Here is a 15,991-nt window from a genome sequence, read left to right as displayed (position 1 = left end):
GTTAGCCTCCAGTATAATCGATAATAGCGTATAATATAAGGATGTGGGCTACATATACATGAAAGGTCCTTTTTTGTGACGTTCAAGTTACTAAAATGTATTTTAGGGACGCAGATGACCGGAGTTTAACCACGTTATGGAGGAGATAGTGTTTTTAAGGAGTTTTATGAAGAACATGATACACGTGAACGCATCACATGGCACTCGGCAACTAGCGTTAGTTAATTAATCCGATAACAAAGCACAAAAAGTCTTTTTTGGCAGCTCAGTCCATCAAAAAGAGTTGATTATGGTAATTAATGAACATATTACCAGCTTTCTCCCATTCTGTCATGCCTTCTAGGCGTTATAAAATATATATATATATATATATATATATATATATATATATATATATATATATATATATATATATATATATATATATATATATATATATATATATATATATAGGCGTTATAATATATATATATATATATATATATATATATATATATATATATATATATATATAATAATATATATATATATATATATATATATATATATATATATATATATATATATATATATATATATATATATAACATATATTATTTGCAATATCACGTATTTAACAGTGTGAAATAATCTTTCTTGTGCCTTTTTTAGACCTTAAAACTATTAATATTGTGTGATCTGGTTCCTGGACTGACACAACCACATAAGCGTTCACTTTTAGATTAGCCACCTGGTGTCAGGGTTGCACAATAACGATACGTCCCGGTGCAGTTTGATTTCGGTTTCTGTTTTTCCAAACTGAGACGAAAAGTCTCGGGTCAGACGTTTCCCCTCCTGCTGCAGAGGATCACTACGACCGGACACTATGGCGCACGAGGAGGCGACACGCAGCTGCGGCACGTGGTGAGACTTTAAACTGACTTTAAATAAAAACGTTTGACAAATAGAAAGTTTACTGTCCGAAGGGCGTGAACCAATGTGCGTCTTTTACACGTGGTTGGGGTTAAAAATCCATCTTATTTAGCTGTATAATGAATATGAAGCTCAGTATATGTATTTTGGCGAGCAGTGGTGCTTCACAGAGGATAAATAGTGAACACATTGAGTGTAGCTGAACTCTTTTATTGCTCTTTAAATGGGAGGTTATGTCAGGAGATACAGAGACAACATTACTTTCACTTTCTATAATTAGCTTCAAGGTTCTAAAAGCAGCAAATGACTATAGGTCAAAGGGAACAAGACCCCTTTGGTTGTATAGAAGTCTATGCTTCATGTGTTAAAGCTGCATTCTCTCCACTGACCACCAGGGGTCGATTCCTCTGGTTGTATAGAAGTCTATGTTTCATGTGTTAAAGCTGCATTCTCTCTCCTGACCACCAGGGGGCGACTCCTCTGGTTGTATAGAAGTCTATGCTTCATGTGTTAAAGCTGCATTCTCTCTCCTGACCACCAGGGGGCGACTCCTCTGGTTGTATAGAAGTCTATGCTTCATGTGTTAAAGCTGCATTCTCTCTCCTGACCACCAGGAAGAGACTCCCCTGGTTGTATAGAAGTCTATGAGAAAATGACTGTACTTCTTAATGTACTACTTAATGACATCACTCATTTAGGTTCCGCCCCCTCACGTGTAGTGTTTCATTTGATTTGTTCTCTCTCTCGTCTCTTTTCAGTCACAAAGACGTTGCGGAGGCCAACTTCTCTCTGCACGAGACACACTGCAGACGCTTCCTGTGTCTCTGCCCCGACTGCGACGAACCCGTCCCCAGAGAGCAACTGGACCAACACAGGGAGGAACAGCACACAGAGGTACACACACACACACGATGAGTGTGTTCTCTGCAGGTCTAAAATACTTGTTGTTGCAGGTGAGATGCTCCAAGTGTCACTTGAAGATGGAGCGCCGTCACCTCGTGGATCACGAGGTGAGTCTGCTCCCATTGGTGCACAGGGACTAGGTACCGCTTTTATTTTATGGGAAAAAAACATGTATGATCGTGCCACGCGTTAGACACACAATGTTTGTGAAGTTTAAAAGTCGAGAAAGTGGAAAAGATCATTTTTGCACGTTGAGAAAGTCGCTACTTTGTAGCCCGTTCTTTTTTACAAACAAAAACAAATGACACGACGACAAATCGTTACAAACCACAACTTTTTTAACTTTCAAAATCATCTTTTAAATTGCACGTGTAATTCATCGTTACAAGATTAAAAAAAAGAAAAGAATATTGCTCTTTTGCTGTTTAATACCGTTCATATTTTTTCTGTCACCGGATATCTCTCTATAAAATGCCTCTTTTGATCATGTTGCATTATGGGAAATGTAGGATCCAGCTATTGTGGCGCACGTGGCCTCGAAGAGAGGATATCTAGGGTTCCTTGACAATTAAAAAAACATACAGTTGATAATTTAAGTTCCACTTTCATGCCAAAGAGCCAGAATACAAAACTATTCAGTTGGACCCAGTAACTGGGCGTGGCAGTGAACGTGACCTCCCACTCCGCCTCCCAGTCCGACCAGTGTGAGGAGCGGCTGCAGAGCTGCTGCTACTGCGAGCTGGAGCTGCCGCGCAAAGACCTGGACGAGCACCAGCTGGTCTGCGGGAGCCGCACTGAACTCTGCCGGGACTGCGGCCGCTACGTCACCCTGAGGGACCGGCCCGGCCACGCCGCAGCCGCCTGCTCACCTGCCAGCGGTGCTGGCGGCGCCACCGGCGACTCGGCTCCGCCTCCTCAAACCGCCGGCAAACTGCCGCCGAAGAGTAAAGACGCTTCGGCTCAAACACAGCTATTCACCGTCTTCTTGTTCTTCTCCTTAAACTACGAACGCGTCTGTTTTCTTTTCCGCAGCAAAAACAACGGCGAGTTGTTGCATCTGTTTGGCGTCTTTTCCGGCAGATGACGTCGAGGAACACGAGGTAAACAAGCGGTTTTGTGGAGCACGAAAAGCCGCAATTTCACCTTCGCCATCTTGGATGTTGTTGTTGTTTTTTGCAACCAGTAAACAGGAAGTGACCATATTAAGACCGAGGCGGAGCGACGTAGAGACGCTGTATACGTCTCTAGTAGAGACCTGTCAATCACCTTGTAGCCCCACCCCTAAAGCGCCCCCTACATTATGGTCTGTTTGACTCTAACAGACCATAATGTACTAAATGAACATCATGCTGTATAGAAGAAGACTAGAAACTAGAGATTGAGACATAAACTCATGTTTACAATGTTTACTGAGGGAATACATCAAGAGAGAAGTAGAGTCACTTATATAGACTTCTATACAACCAGAGGAGTCGCCCCCTGGTGGTCAGGAGAGAGAATGCAGCTTCAACACATGAAGCATAGACTTCTATACAACCAGAGGAGTCGCCCCCTGGTGGTCAGGAGAGAGAATGCAGCTTTAACACATGAAGCGTAGACTTCTATACAACCAGAGGAGTCGCCCCAGTTGGTGTCTCTGTAAAACTTACCGATTGTGTTCAATTTAGCAGAAGAATAATCTCTTCCGCCAAAATCGCCGGAAGCTTAAAATCCATTTTTGTTTACATCTTTCCTAAACCAGCTGGAGTGTCTCGTGGCAACCAGGTTGAGATGTGAAGAGGAGAAAGCGGCTGAGGAAGAGGAGCAGCAGGACTCCTCCTCCACCCCGTGGCTGTCCAGGGTTTTGCAGAGCGGCTCGCTGTCAGGCCGCCGCGGGGGAACCGAGGCCGACGACCCGGACCGGATCAGCAGCTGCCCGCACTGCCACCTGGCGCTGCCGCTGCCCACACTGCGCTGGCACCAGGTAGCACGAGGGACTTCAAACATATATACATCCTTTTTTCTTCATTTTTCATTTTTAAGTCTAATTGTACGATGTTTCCTCTGTTTTTTTCAGGTGAAGTGCCGATTCGTCATAAACTTGAGGTAGAGAGATGAAAAAGAGAGATGCTTCAGATGAGTTTTTGAGAATTTCAGGCCTTCAGTTTATTTTCTAAAGTTTAAATGATGGTAAACATGTTGTTGTTTTATTGACCTTTAGTTTTAGTTTGTGTGGAGATGAAATAAAGTTGATCAAATCATAAAAACTTAAGTTAACACAAATACAAACAAAGCTAGTTAACAATATATGTTCCTTTAGTTTAAAACTGATTTTAATGTTTTGAGTCGGAATCGTCGTGTTGAGCAACTTTCATGAGTTGAGTTTACATTAAAATAAAATGATTTGCATGTAAAACAAATCTGACATGCATTCATTTAAAAATACATATAAATAAGTTTAATTTCCATTGTATATGGAGTCCACATGAATGTATATACACATGTACATACATGTGTATCTGTGTATATTCACAGGGAGTTGACATTAGGAGTTTATCAAGCTACTCGAGCACAAAAATGTTCTTTGAAATATACAAACAACAAATGTATAAAATATAATCTCTGTCATTTGACCACTTTGTCGTGTGCAGTTGAAACGTCACGGTCCACTTTTCTTTATTTTGAATTAAAGTCCTTAGGTAGAAGGTAAGAATTAAACCACACAACAAAGGAAGTGAGACACATTTAATCTTTGCACAAAGCTTCACTTTGTGAGTATAATCTCTTACAGTACTTTACATTGCATTTAATATTTCAGAAAATAGCGCAGTTTTCTTTTACTAAAATATATTAAAGTGAAAATAAAAACACACAAATTGGCTAGTAATTGATTCCAGCGAGCCAATCTAACGGCGTGTGATGAAGATGTGATGAAGAGTCACATCGTAGCCGACGCCGAGCGCTACGACGCCTTCAAAGGCACTTCATGAACCCTCGATGTCTCCACCAGTACGGCAACAACAAAGTGACGCCTTGACATACGCACACTTCTCTTTGTGGTCTTCAAAAGGGAATTCATTCACGTTGTTGTTGTTGTTTGTTAACGGCGAGCTGCGAACGGGCCTCAGTAACCGCTGCTCAAAGACTGAAGAAGGTAAAAGTGATGTTTGATATCCTTCAGGAACAAACTGGAGTTCATTAAAATACCGTGAGGAGGAAATCTTCCTCATGCAGCTGGTGCACAACAATATGCAGATGATCCTGTGAACAATATGAATATTAACAACCACGTGGTTGTATGTAAGTAAGTCATTTGTCCAATTTTGAACCGAACGACGCCATTTTTTGACTGAAACTCCTTCCTGACAAGCCAATGCTTTTGTTTTATTGTGATCTGTGTTGTATATTCAGATTCTTTAGGTCCTAATCTTTCAAAAAAAAGGTGTCTTGTCAGCACGTGGGCTGTTGCTACGGCATCGAACCAGACTGTTTTAAAAACTATGGAGCTCTCGAGGAGGCATTTTTGATTCACTCGTGCTGGATGTTTATATTTATGAACAAAACATCTTTTAAAAGTGAAAAATTCTCAAGACTTTGCTAAACAAATACACACAATAAACACAAGTATTGGAATTAATTTGGGGTTTCAACAACGACTCAAACACAGCGAGGAACAAAAGGTCTAGAGACATAATTGTCTCCACGTACGAGCCACAGAAAGGCTTTTAGAGCCGATAAATGTTCTGCAGGACGAGTATTTACCTGCATGATCAAGAATAGAAAATACATTTTTAGCCAATAATAAGTACAAAAAATATATTTTCTCAAACAATCAACTGTCATCTCTTTCCTTCCTTAAAGGGATTATTCTAGTCGTTAACTTATATTTGTGTCTGCAGGACCACCGAGCACACAAAGCTCCACTGAACTGCTAAAACTCTTCAATATTTGGGCTGAATAGCCGCAACATTTCTCCAAAAAACTGCATAACAAAGAAATATAAAAATGTCAGATTGGGATGAGTCTCAGAAAAGGGACGGCGTGGTGGAGTGTGGCGACCCCCAGTGGCGAGGCTGCAGACCGCACCCAGCTAAATACTTTGATCGCGCCAGCCTTTCCGAGACTGTGGTGACGCCATCCCAGAACAACGCCATTGAAATCATAGATCCCTCCAAAAAGCCGCACGCTGGCCCTTTAAATGAGACTGAGGTGAACATCTGGAACAACTATCAACGTTCTGGTTTAGTCGTGATTTGCTCATTTTGCGGCAAAAAACTAAAATAAAAACCTAAGAGCGTTGTTCAAATTGCAAAATTCCCTTTTTTTCTGGTCATAATTGAGGCCGTCAGGTGAAGATAAATATCTAATAATATAATTAATTTTATTTTCCTCCGCACAAACGGAGTGTCAGCGTTAAAACATTTAGTTGTTCCTCTCAAGGAGATTCCTGTCATCGGCTAAATGATCACATTTCTAATCAGGAGAGGAGTCATTTTCTCATGGACTTCTATACAACCAAATACAACTACATTGAAGCATAGACTTCTATACAACCAGAGGAGTCGCCCCCTGGTGGTCAGGAGAGAGAATGCAGCTTTAACACATGAAGCATAGACTTCTATACAACCAGAGGAGTCGCCCCCTGGTGGTCAGGAGAGAGAATGCAGCTTTAACACATGAAGCATAGACTTCTATACAACCGGAGGAGTCGCCCCCTGGTGGTCAGGAGGGAGAATGCAGCTTTAACACATGAAGCATAGACTTCTATACAACCAGAGGAGTCGCCCCCTGGTGGTCAGGAGAGAGAATGCAAGTTTAGGACACTTTTTTTAGAACAATATACATATAAAAAATATATATTAGAGAGTGAATAAACTGCTTTGAAGCCTAACTAACTTGAGTATTCAGTTGAGGAAGCTCGCTCTCAGGTTTTCTGTCCGTTGAAGAAGGATCGCTCACAGAAACTGTGTCCCAAGAGACCATTCACAAAAATAAATTAAAAAGTTGTGGTAACTCAACAATGAGGATGTGGAACAGGCAGCACTTCCTGTTGGCTGTTGGTAACTAAAAGCCTTGTCGTGGTTCAGACGGTCCGGAATGAAAAACCACTTCTCTCAGTCGGATCAGTCCCAGAGGTCTTCCCTCGATGCGGTTCTGTCGAGTGCGTCGATGTTCCCGGGCATCAACCCTTCCTCGACGGCCACCTTGGAGCTGTGCACCTACGGGAGTCCAACAGGAGCTCAAAGCAAATGTCTGCGAGTCACTTCAAACATTTGAATTGAACGATCGATTACCTTGAACGCCTCGCTGATCCCCACGATGCACTGCAGCGCGTCGCTGTAGTAGCACAGCACACACTCGCCTCCCCGCACCGGGATCTCCTCCTTACTGACGTACACCTACACAAAACAAACAAAACACAAACAGAGCTTGTGATTGGTTCACGCCCTTCTCATCGGAATCGACACGATGTGTCAAAATCAGACGAACCTGAACGATTTCTCCACTGGAGGAGACGACGTCATCTTTGACCCACGTGTAGGTGATGTAGTCTGACACGCTGGAGAAGCCAACCTGCAACACACACACACACAGACACACACACACAATCAACTTCGTTGTTTTTGTTGCATGTGTTGTGTCTGTCCTAAGCAACATGTATCTGGTTTCCTGTTTTTAGAAGAGGTGCTTTTATTTTGAAGGCGAGAAACGGAAGTTGCGTAGTAATTTGCTCTCAAAAAAATAAATACAATACAAAAAACAAAAACGCTTTTAGAACAAAAATGTGTTCTTAAAAAAAAACGCTCTTAAAAAAAATAATCTTAAAAACAAATTGCCCTAAAAAAAAAAAAAATCTCCAAAAAAAGTCTAAAAAAAAAAGAATTCTCAAAAAAAGTCTAAAAAAAATTGCTCTCAAAATAACGCAAAAAACATTAATGCTCTCAAAAAAACAAAAACGCTCTCAGTACTAAAAATGTGTAAAAAATAGTCTAAAAAAAAAAAAAAAAAAAAAAAATCACAAAAAATAAAAGTGTAAAAAAAATTACTCTAAAAAAAAGAAATTTCTCAACAAAAAAAAGTCCAAAAAAAATTGCTCTAAAAAAAACAACCTGCGCTCTCAAGCCGAAAAGTTACAAGTTGAGTTGTGGATGGAGTTGTGCTACGGAGCCGCTACGCTACGGAGCCGCTACGCTACGGAGCCGCTACGCTACGGAGCCGCTACGCTACGGAGCCGCTACGCTACGGAGCCGCTACGCTACGGAGCCGCTACGCTACGGAGACGCTACGCTACGGAGACGCTACGCTACGGAGACGCTACGCTACAGAGACGCTACGCTACAGAGACGCTACGCTACGGGGGTTCTTGTCTACCTTGTAGAGGCCGATCCAGTCCCAGGGACTGGAGCTGATGGGCTGCAGCGAGCTGTAGAGGACCATGGCGTCCATGTCGGCGCTCCAGTCGCCGTCCGGCTGCAGACTCACCAGCGGGGCGTCGCACATCTTCCTCAGCTGCGCAGACGGAGAACAACGAGGGGAACGTCACATTTAGGACGACGAGTCGCGGCGTCACAACCCGGAGAGGCTGGAAGTAACGTGTCAAACCCTCATCATCACGTCCGCTCACCTCCAGTGTGAAGACGCCGATGACGGGCTTGTGGTCGCTGCAGCTGTACTCCATGTTGCTGGTGTACAACTCCTGCCTGACCCTCAGCGGGTACTCTTCCTCCTCCTCCTCTTCCTCGGGGGGCGGGGCGTTGTGGCGGAGCCGCCACAGGATCCTGTCGGTCCAGGCGGGTTTACGCTTCTTAGCGCTGGACAGAGAGCGGAGGAGGCGGGGCTTAACTCAGGAGGCGGAGACAGTCTGACTCTCACGTTATTCCTTATAAAACACAGACTTTCACTCGTCTCTGCTCCTTTAATGTCGTCCTCAAAAGATGCAACAGGTTGATGAGATTAAACATAATTCATCCCTGAAAAAAGACTAAATTCAAAATTTGCACGTTAAAAAATATTTGTACAGTAATCGCCTTTTTTTCCTCTTATAACACACATGAAATGAACAAGCATTTCTTGTTAGTTTAATTTGCCGTCTGTTACAAGTGAAGATGATCTTCATTCAGTGGAATTAGAAAACGGAAGGTTTAATCCTTAAAGCAACGTGTTAAAAGCTGAAAATTGATTTGAAATTGAGGGAATTAATAAACAAAAAGGGGGTAAATTATGAGAAGCTGTGGATTTAAAATGTGTTTTGAAGTCTTACGTAAAGCCAAACCACGTCTTGTAGAGCCTGGGATGAAATAAATACAGATTAAGGCTTTAAGAGACAAAATACTGGAAGTCCAAAAAGATAATCCTCCAAAATAAGATTACCCTCCAAAATAAGATTACATTTATATAAATTGATGATTGCACGTCACTTTACATTTAGTGCAGAAGGAAAAACAAACAATAAAAACATCCTAATTAAGGTCGTCACAACCGCCAAGATAACAAGTATAATCCTGTCAATCACGTATAATCCTGTACGACCCGTATAACCCATATAATCCGTATAATCCCGTATCCAGTTACCTGCTGTCGTACGTGTCGGCGTTGAGGTCAAACTTGTACGTGGGCGGGAAGTCCAGAGGCCCTTCCTCAAACTCCTGCAGGATCTGCTCCTTCTTCCTCATCAACGTCAGCTGATGACACACACACACACACACACACACACACCGTCAGAGACAGCTCGGGCCCGTGAGGACTCGGGCCCCCGGCCCCCGGCTCCAGTACCTGGTCTTTGCTCCACAGCAGCTTGTAGGTCCGGTCGGTGATGCAGGAACGGACAAAGTTCATCCCGTGATCCTGAATCCTGAAGTTAAGATCTCCAAACCAGAACACCAACCTGGAGGGAGGGGGAGGGGGTGGGGGGGGGGGGGGGGGAAGAAAGAGAGGGAGGGGGGGATTTATTTCTAAAGACTTTAATAGCAAATAATACAATTTCATGTATATATTATTGAAAATAAATATTGATATTTTAGGTGCGTATATATATATATATATATAAATAAAATTAAAAAAAATATATATATATATACACATACACACACACATACATATATATATATACACATACATATAATTAAATAATATATAATACAATATAATACATAATATAGTATTATTTGCTTTCTATATAAAATATTTTTTTATAAATATATTTCATTTTTTTAATTTTATATAGATGTATATATAATTAAATACATACATCATATAATACACAATACAATAATACAAAATAAAAATATATATACATATAATTAAATAAATTTCCACTCATAATGGCTCAAATATATATATATATATATGTATTTATATCACAGTACAATATACATATGTGTGTTCAATGGGAACGTAAACAAGGAGCAAACAGTCAATAAGACGTTTAAATGTCACAGTGAACGTTCATGAAGTGAAAACACACCGTGAGCGGACAGACCTGTCAATCACCGTGTAGCCCCGCCCCCTCACCCGACTCTAAACCTTTATTTAAAACTCACCGGTGGTCGGTGATCCTCGGCGCCGTCGGGCAGTCGAAGGCCGTGGCGTCCAGGATGTTCTGGAACTCGTCCACACGCTGCGAGGCGTAGTCCATGTGCGCCGCCAGGTGGCAGTTGAGGAAACACAGCATGTGGCCGTAGAACGACAGGCGGACGGCCACGCCCCCTTTGTTGCCCTGGGAGACAAACAGGAAGTTCAACAAAGCCACAAAACCAGAGAACTCACAAGCGTCCTTCTGCTTCTTCTTCTGTGGTTCTGCTCACAGATGTTGGGTTTGTGTTGTTTGTAATTAAAAGGATGAACTGAGTCTACACACACACACACACACACACACGTGTGTAACGAGCTCTATGAAGCCGTGTGGGCCCAGAGGTTCAGCTGCATTCTGGGTAATGAAAGCACAGTTTTGACTCCATTCTTATGCTTTTGAGTAAAATGAGTCCTGTGTGTGTGTGTGTCTGTATAAGTGTGTGTCTGTTTGTGTCTGTGTGTGCGTGTGTGAGTGTTTGTGTGTCTGTTTGTGTGTGTGTGTGTGTGTATAAGGGTGTGTGTATATAGTTGTGTGTCTGTGTATGCGTGTGTATGCGTGTGTATATGTGCGCGTGTGTATGTGTGTGTTCTCATACAGTACCCGTACATGCCGGTGTGTGTGTGTGTGTGTGTGCGTGTGTGTGTGTGTATAGGTGTGTGTGTGTGTGTGTATAGGTCTGTGTATATGTGCGTGTGTGTGTCTGTGTGTGTGTCTGTGTGTATAAGTGTGTGTGTGTGTGTCTGTGTGTATAGGTGTGTGTGTGTGGGTGTGTGTGTCCTCACCCAGTACCCGTACATGCCGGTGCGTGTGTAGCGGGCCTGCAGGTCTCTGATGAAGGGGAGGTGCTGCATCTGGCAGAAGCAGAGCAGCAGCAGACCCTGCATCCGGATGGACGACACCTGAGGACGCACACAAAGTACACACACACAGCTCAACAAGAAGCTGAGGACACACGCAAAGTACACACAGCTCTACAGGAAGCTGAGGACGCACACAAAGTACACACAGCTCAACACACAGCCTCGTACCTTCACGTAGCTCCGCGGTGCCAACGTGTCCATGAGCAGTTTGCTCCACGAGTCATCGAACACGCGGTCCGACACGAACCTCAGCGGGCCGGAGTACACCTCCTGCAACCTGCAGGGTCAACACCAGTCACTGTGTGTGTGTGTGTGTGTGTGTGTGTGCATCCAGAGTTGTTAATCTGCCTTCGTTCATGACGCAACTACACAATACCACCTCATATGAGAAACCCAGAACATGAAATCGTTGAAAAAAAGCCAGATTAAATAGTTGGAATTCTTTGAATTAAAGCGGCTCTAGTCTATTAATCTCCACCGTGCGTATCGCTGCACGTCATGTGATCAATCTCTTTACATAAAATAACTTCGATAACATTCAACTGAACCTTTAGAACCTTGTTACGTATCGTTTATGGGGATTTCTGGTTTTTCCATGTACACAACAACACACGTACTGTATATATATCTATATCTGTAGATATAGATATATATCTCCCTGCACCACCCACCCGATGACGTAGAGATCCGGGCTCTTCGGGGCGTTCAGGTGCAGCAGCATCGAGACGTCATCTGGAGGATCCACTGTGGCCACGTTCCAGGTCACCATGTGCAGCCTGCGGGAGACACGACGAAGACGACAAAGATAACAAGGGAGCATTCGTTGCATTAGAACATCGGTGCATTAGAACATCGGTGCATTAGAACATCGGTGCATTAGAACATCGGTGCATTAGAACATCCTAAAACCACACGCGGCATCAGACGAGCTATCGGGGGAGACGTTGTCGTTCCCTCATTTGTGAAAAGGTCGACCGTCTCAGACAGAAGCGAAACCGGCAGGCAGAAGAGTGAAAAGAGTCTTCGGTCCCCACAGGAGGAAGACGAGCACCTGAACTTGTCCCTCCTGCTCTTGCCGTGCGCTCTGCGGCCGCATGCCAGGAGGGCTCCGTCCAGCGCGCGGCCCACGCGGTCGTGGAGCCCGTCGCGGGGGTCCAGGTCGTCCACGCACGCCATCAGCTGGCCGAGCCGGTGGCGCAGCAGCGGCCGGCTGGACGACGACGACGACTGCGTGGCGTCGCTGGAGACGCTGTCGGAGCGCACGCGACCCGGAGGACCACCGGGTTCATCCATCCTGGTCCCAAATTTGACAAAAACAAAATCTAATGGAGCCGCGGGTCGTCGTTTAATTTTAGGTCGCGTCTGTAGAATCGAAACCGCCGGAATGAGGAAAGTCTCGGCCCCCGAGGGATCTTTGTGCTCTGCGCGATCCGGTGGGGAAGTTTGCTCACAGAATGAAAAATGTTTAATCTGATTGTAAAGCGTCTGGACGTCGGGCCAAGTGGAAGAATTGGGAAAGCGGCTTCATGAGCTGAACCATTCTTTCTCTTTTTGGGGGAAACGTATTGTTTGGTTTTCACAAAGCCGCATTAGGTTCTGTTGGGAAACTTAATCCACCGGCTGCCATGCAGCCAGATTTATAGACTGGGAGATATTACATGTACCACGGAGCCTTCAGGACCAGTCAAACCACCGAGAGATCTGACGGCTCCAGTACGGATCACCAGTGAGCATCATCGGCAAAACAAACACGATCAGGGAGCTCTGAAAGTTATATCTGCTCCTCTTTTCCTGGTCCGTGATCCGATCCGTGGTTTTATGATCGCCATGCACACGTCGCACATCACATGAGTCAATTCGCCGCCATCAACCCTGACAAATCCAACCACTTGATGATGAAAGGACAAGACACACTAGCAGCTTCTTCCCATGTGACGCTTCATTTCATTTACTTCATGGCTGTGTCAGTATTTATCTGTTGCCGGGGTCTGGCGTTGTGTTGACACTCAGCATTCACATAGCAAAAGATATGAGTTTTAAAGTAGAAAACCTCACGTGGGGATCGAACCTCCGACCACCAGCTCAAGGACAAACACTCGACCACGTCATCCACGAATATTGATAGGAAGCAAAGTCCATCTCAATGTGCCCGACACATTAGAGTTTGACAGTTATGAACAGGTCAAACAGCAATGCAACGTCAAGAATTATCTTTATTCTTGTTCTATAATTTTATAAATACAACAAACTATAGTTGTTGTACATATAATATGACTATACATAACTTTACAAGCTGTGATATCAAATAGCTTTTGTGGCTCCAGACCCGTTTTTTTGTGTGAAAAAAGGGGGAAATGGCTCTTTGGAGAGGACACGCACGCACGCACGCACGCACACACACACACACACACACACACACACACACACACCTTTAAACGTGACTTGAAAAACCTTCCTAGCTCACGGTTATGGTCGAGAAGTGGAAATTGATTTCATGAATAAAACCCAGTGACGCCGACGTTTACGTCTCGAGGGAAATCATCGCTTTTAAACCGTTTTTGACTAATAAAATACACTTTTCACTTTAATAATACACTCGTTTTGACGTGCTGTTATTTGTTTCCAAAATGTTTAAATGAAATGTCAGTGTTTTTTGTTTATTGCTATGCACCTTACTTCAAGTCATATTCCTTGTAATTGTAACGTCCTTGACAATAAACAGATTATTGTATTAATATAATATATAAGAACAAGCTCACACTATATGATTATTGTATTTATGCAGGACACCGAGTGATTCATGATAATTTGACATTCCTGATTGGTTATTTATTACAAATATGTGTTTCTGAACAGAAAATAAAAAGGTAAGATTTTCTAAATATTGTGTCACCTTTTAAAGGAACATTTCTAATCAGGTTGCAGCAGATATTTCCACCACAAAGTCCCTAATTTAACTAATAAAACTACTTCATCCCACCTGAAGCTGTCTGCCTCGTCGTCTCGCTTCCTCCCACTGAGCTGCTCCGTCTCCTCCATCGTCTCTTCCTCACCTGACAAAGGTAAACACACACAACGTTAAGCTAACTTCATGTTTCTAAACAACCGAGCTAGCTAGGTACATCACACAGCTAGCTAAATAATGCGATATTAGTTCAATTGTTATCATTCAACACTTCACACTCGAGGCACCAGCTCGTATGAGCAGATAATATGTATATTATAATACTGTTACCTGGAGTACTTTTGGTTGTACTTGTTTTCGTTGTTTATATAACTACTGGAAAACAATACAGTAACAGTAAACACACCGAAACCTGACAGAACAGACGCTAGTGCAGTTGTTGCCGCCCCTTGTCCGGAAACAGTTTATCTGCCTTCAAAATAAAAGTGGAAAGGAAGCGTCCTTATCGACTATATTGCGTGCTGCGCAATATTTGCCAGCTCAAGTAAATTAATTACTTTATTAATTCAAAAGGAAGTCAAGAGAGTAACTTTACATTTTATAGTCTGTGCAGTACGAAAGATTAAGGATCCAACACATTTTATTCTGAAGGATTCAAGCGTAACTTTTTTATTGTTGTGGTGAAATAATACAACAAAAAAGTAAATTGTTATAAATGTTATATAATAAAATGTGTATATATTCATCGCTTAAAAACAGAAATAAGTATACGTTTTATTGTTGCACTTCCGTTCACTCGATTTGAAGTCAACATTTTTTTTAATGAAATGCCCAAAACAATAAAGTGTTGTTTGAGAAGTATTCTATATTATATAAATATAAAACACGCCCGTAAATATATATATATTTATGTTGTGATTTTGGAAGCTTTTACGTGTATAAATGAGACTACAATACGTCATCAAGCCGCAACAGCTTCCGCATTGTGCCTTCGCGCTCGTGCGACCGAGGTGTAGTTCGTTTAGCGCGTTAAAGCCAAACGTTATCGTTTTACTTCAGGCGAAAGTATTTAGGCTTTAATAATCATGTGTTATTATATCTCTGAACATTATCTCGCCAAACAAAACACGGAAGTATCATAAGCGTTAGTTTGCCTCAGAGGTTATTAACGAACATAATCCAAACTCCAGTGGGGAAAAAAATCTTGACTTGTTGTCATGGGAACAAGAATGACGCTAACTTCCGGGGTTGTTCACCAACAAAAATTACATCACCAACCAATGTTTATTTAATCTTATTTTTTTTATCACATGTGAATGTGTATAATTCTACCTACATTATATTCTCTATGTGCAGCTGTTGTATTTATTTTTCACCTGAATTATTTAAATATTACAATTTGTCAATAAAAAAAATAAAAATAAAAACTGCAAAAGGGAGTACATTTCAACCAGAAAAAAAAACACAAAAAAACAGCATGGAAGCAAGACACTACATTTTCTCAAGTATTTCAAACACTGGTCATTTCTTTTGATAATAAGTGATAATTTGTGACTACAGGAAACAATAAATGTGATATGTTCCCATCTGATGTTAAACGTGTGCTACAGCTGGATGGAGTTGGGTTGTTTGCTAAATAATGTAAACTAAAAGTACAATGTACAAATATCTCTCAAACAGCAAAGGAACAAGAGTGGTCCTAAATATATTGCATAATCATATAACTCAAAGTTAAAATCCAGGTTATTTCATTCATCACAGGACAAGATTAAAGATAAAAATGTAGTTCAGCTTCTTACAGAACTTGTTATCACAACTCTTTGTATTAAGCTACAACACAACATCAGCTGTAGTTAGACC

General features: G+C 42.2%; 2 protein-coding genes across 4 annotated transcripts; one reads left to right on the top strand and one right to left on the bottom strand.

Moving 5' to 3' along the window:
- The first annotated feature begins 211 nt into the window (after window positions 1–211).
- On the top strand, window positions 212–4,448 carry xaf1 (XIAP associated factor 1). Of its 2 annotated transcripts, XM_068585429.1 has the most exons (8): window positions 212–292; window positions 844–903; window positions 1,671–1,806; window positions 1,866–1,922; window positions 2,510–2,759; window positions 2,848–2,915; window positions 3,557–3,778; window positions 3,872–4,448. In XM_068585429.1, the coding sequence occupies exons 2-8, from the start codon at window positions 866–868 to the stop codon at window positions 3,902–3,904; spliced, it is 804 nt and encodes a 267-aa protein (XP_068441530.1). In that variant the 5' UTR covers window positions 212–292; window positions 844–865; the 3' UTR covers window positions 3,905–4,448. The 2 variants fall into 2 exon arrangements, with proteins under 2 accessions (XP_068441530.1, XP_068441529.1); XM_068585428.1 differs by lacking the exon at window positions 212–292 and having other exon boundaries at window positions 788–903.
- A 77-nt stretch (window positions 4,449–4,525) lies between these two features.
- LOC137791156 (inositol polyphosphate 5-phosphatase K-like) lies at window positions 4,526–14,592 on the bottom strand. 2 transcript variants are annotated; one of them, XM_068585904.1, is made up of 14 exons: window positions 14,462–14,592; window positions 14,207–14,279; window positions 11,898–12,002; window positions 11,395–11,503; window positions 11,149–11,265; window positions 10,335–10,510; window positions 9,568–9,679; window positions 9,367–9,476; window positions 9,056–9,082; window positions 8,420–8,606; window positions 8,167–8,304; window positions 7,285–7,368; window positions 7,089–7,193; window positions 4,526–7,013 (listed from the first exon to the last, which is right to left on the bottom strand). In XM_068585904.1, the coding sequence occupies exons 2-14, from the start codon at window positions 14,263–14,265 to the stop codon at window positions 6,918–6,920; spliced, it is 1,425 nt and encodes a 474-aa protein (XP_068442005.1). In that variant the 5' UTR covers window positions 14,266–14,279; window positions 14,462–14,592; the 3' UTR covers window positions 4,526–6,917. The 2 variants fall into 2 exon arrangements, with proteins under 2 accessions (XP_068442005.1, XP_068442006.1); XM_068585905.1 differs by lacking the exon at window positions 9,056–9,082.
- Window positions 14,593–15,991: the final 1,399 nt, after the last annotated feature.

The sequence above is a fragment of the Clinocottus analis genome, unplaced genomic scaffold, assembly GCF_023055335.1.
Source record: "Clinocottus analis isolate CAN_PGR_092001 unplaced genomic scaffold, fCliAna1.0.p SCAF_2, whole genome shotgun sequence".
Taxonomy (NCBI): domain Eukaryota; kingdom Metazoa; phylum Chordata; class Actinopteri; order Perciformes; family Cottidae; genus Clinocottus; species Clinocottus analis.
The sequence above is the reverse complement of the archived record's forward strand: the minus strand, read 5'-3'. Positions and strand labels throughout refer to the sequence as shown.

What these genes read in the sequence shown, in the direction of transcription:
- LOC137791156 (XM_068585904.1), bottom strand. Translation starts at nt 14,265, where the DNA reads ATGGAGGAGACGGAGCAGCTCAGTGGGAGGAAGCGAGACGACGAGGCA. An exon ending in GCCGACACGTACGACAGCAG is followed by an intron (nt 9,083 to 9,366) that starts GTAACTGGATAC and finishes ATTTCATCCCAG; the next exon opens with GCTCTACAAGACGTGGTTTG. An exon ending in GGATCAGCGAGGCGTTCAAG is followed by an intron (nt 7,014 to 7,088) that starts GTAATCGATCGT and finishes GGACTCCCGTAG; the next exon opens with GTGCACAGCTCCAAGGTGGC.
- xaf1 (XM_068585429.1), top strand. Translation starts at nt 866, where the DNA reads ATGGCGCACGAGGAGGCGACACGCAGCTGCGGCACGTG. An exon ending in CGGCAAACTGCCGCCGAAGA is followed by an intron (nt 2,760 to 2,847) that starts GTAAAGACGCTT and finishes TCTTTTCCGCAG; the next exon opens with CAAAAACAACGGCGAGTTGT. An exon ending in CCACACTGCGCTGGCACCAG is followed by an intron (nt 3,779 to 3,871) that starts GTAGCACGAGGG and finishes TGTTTTTTTCAG; the next exon opens with GTGAAGTGCCGATTCGTCAT.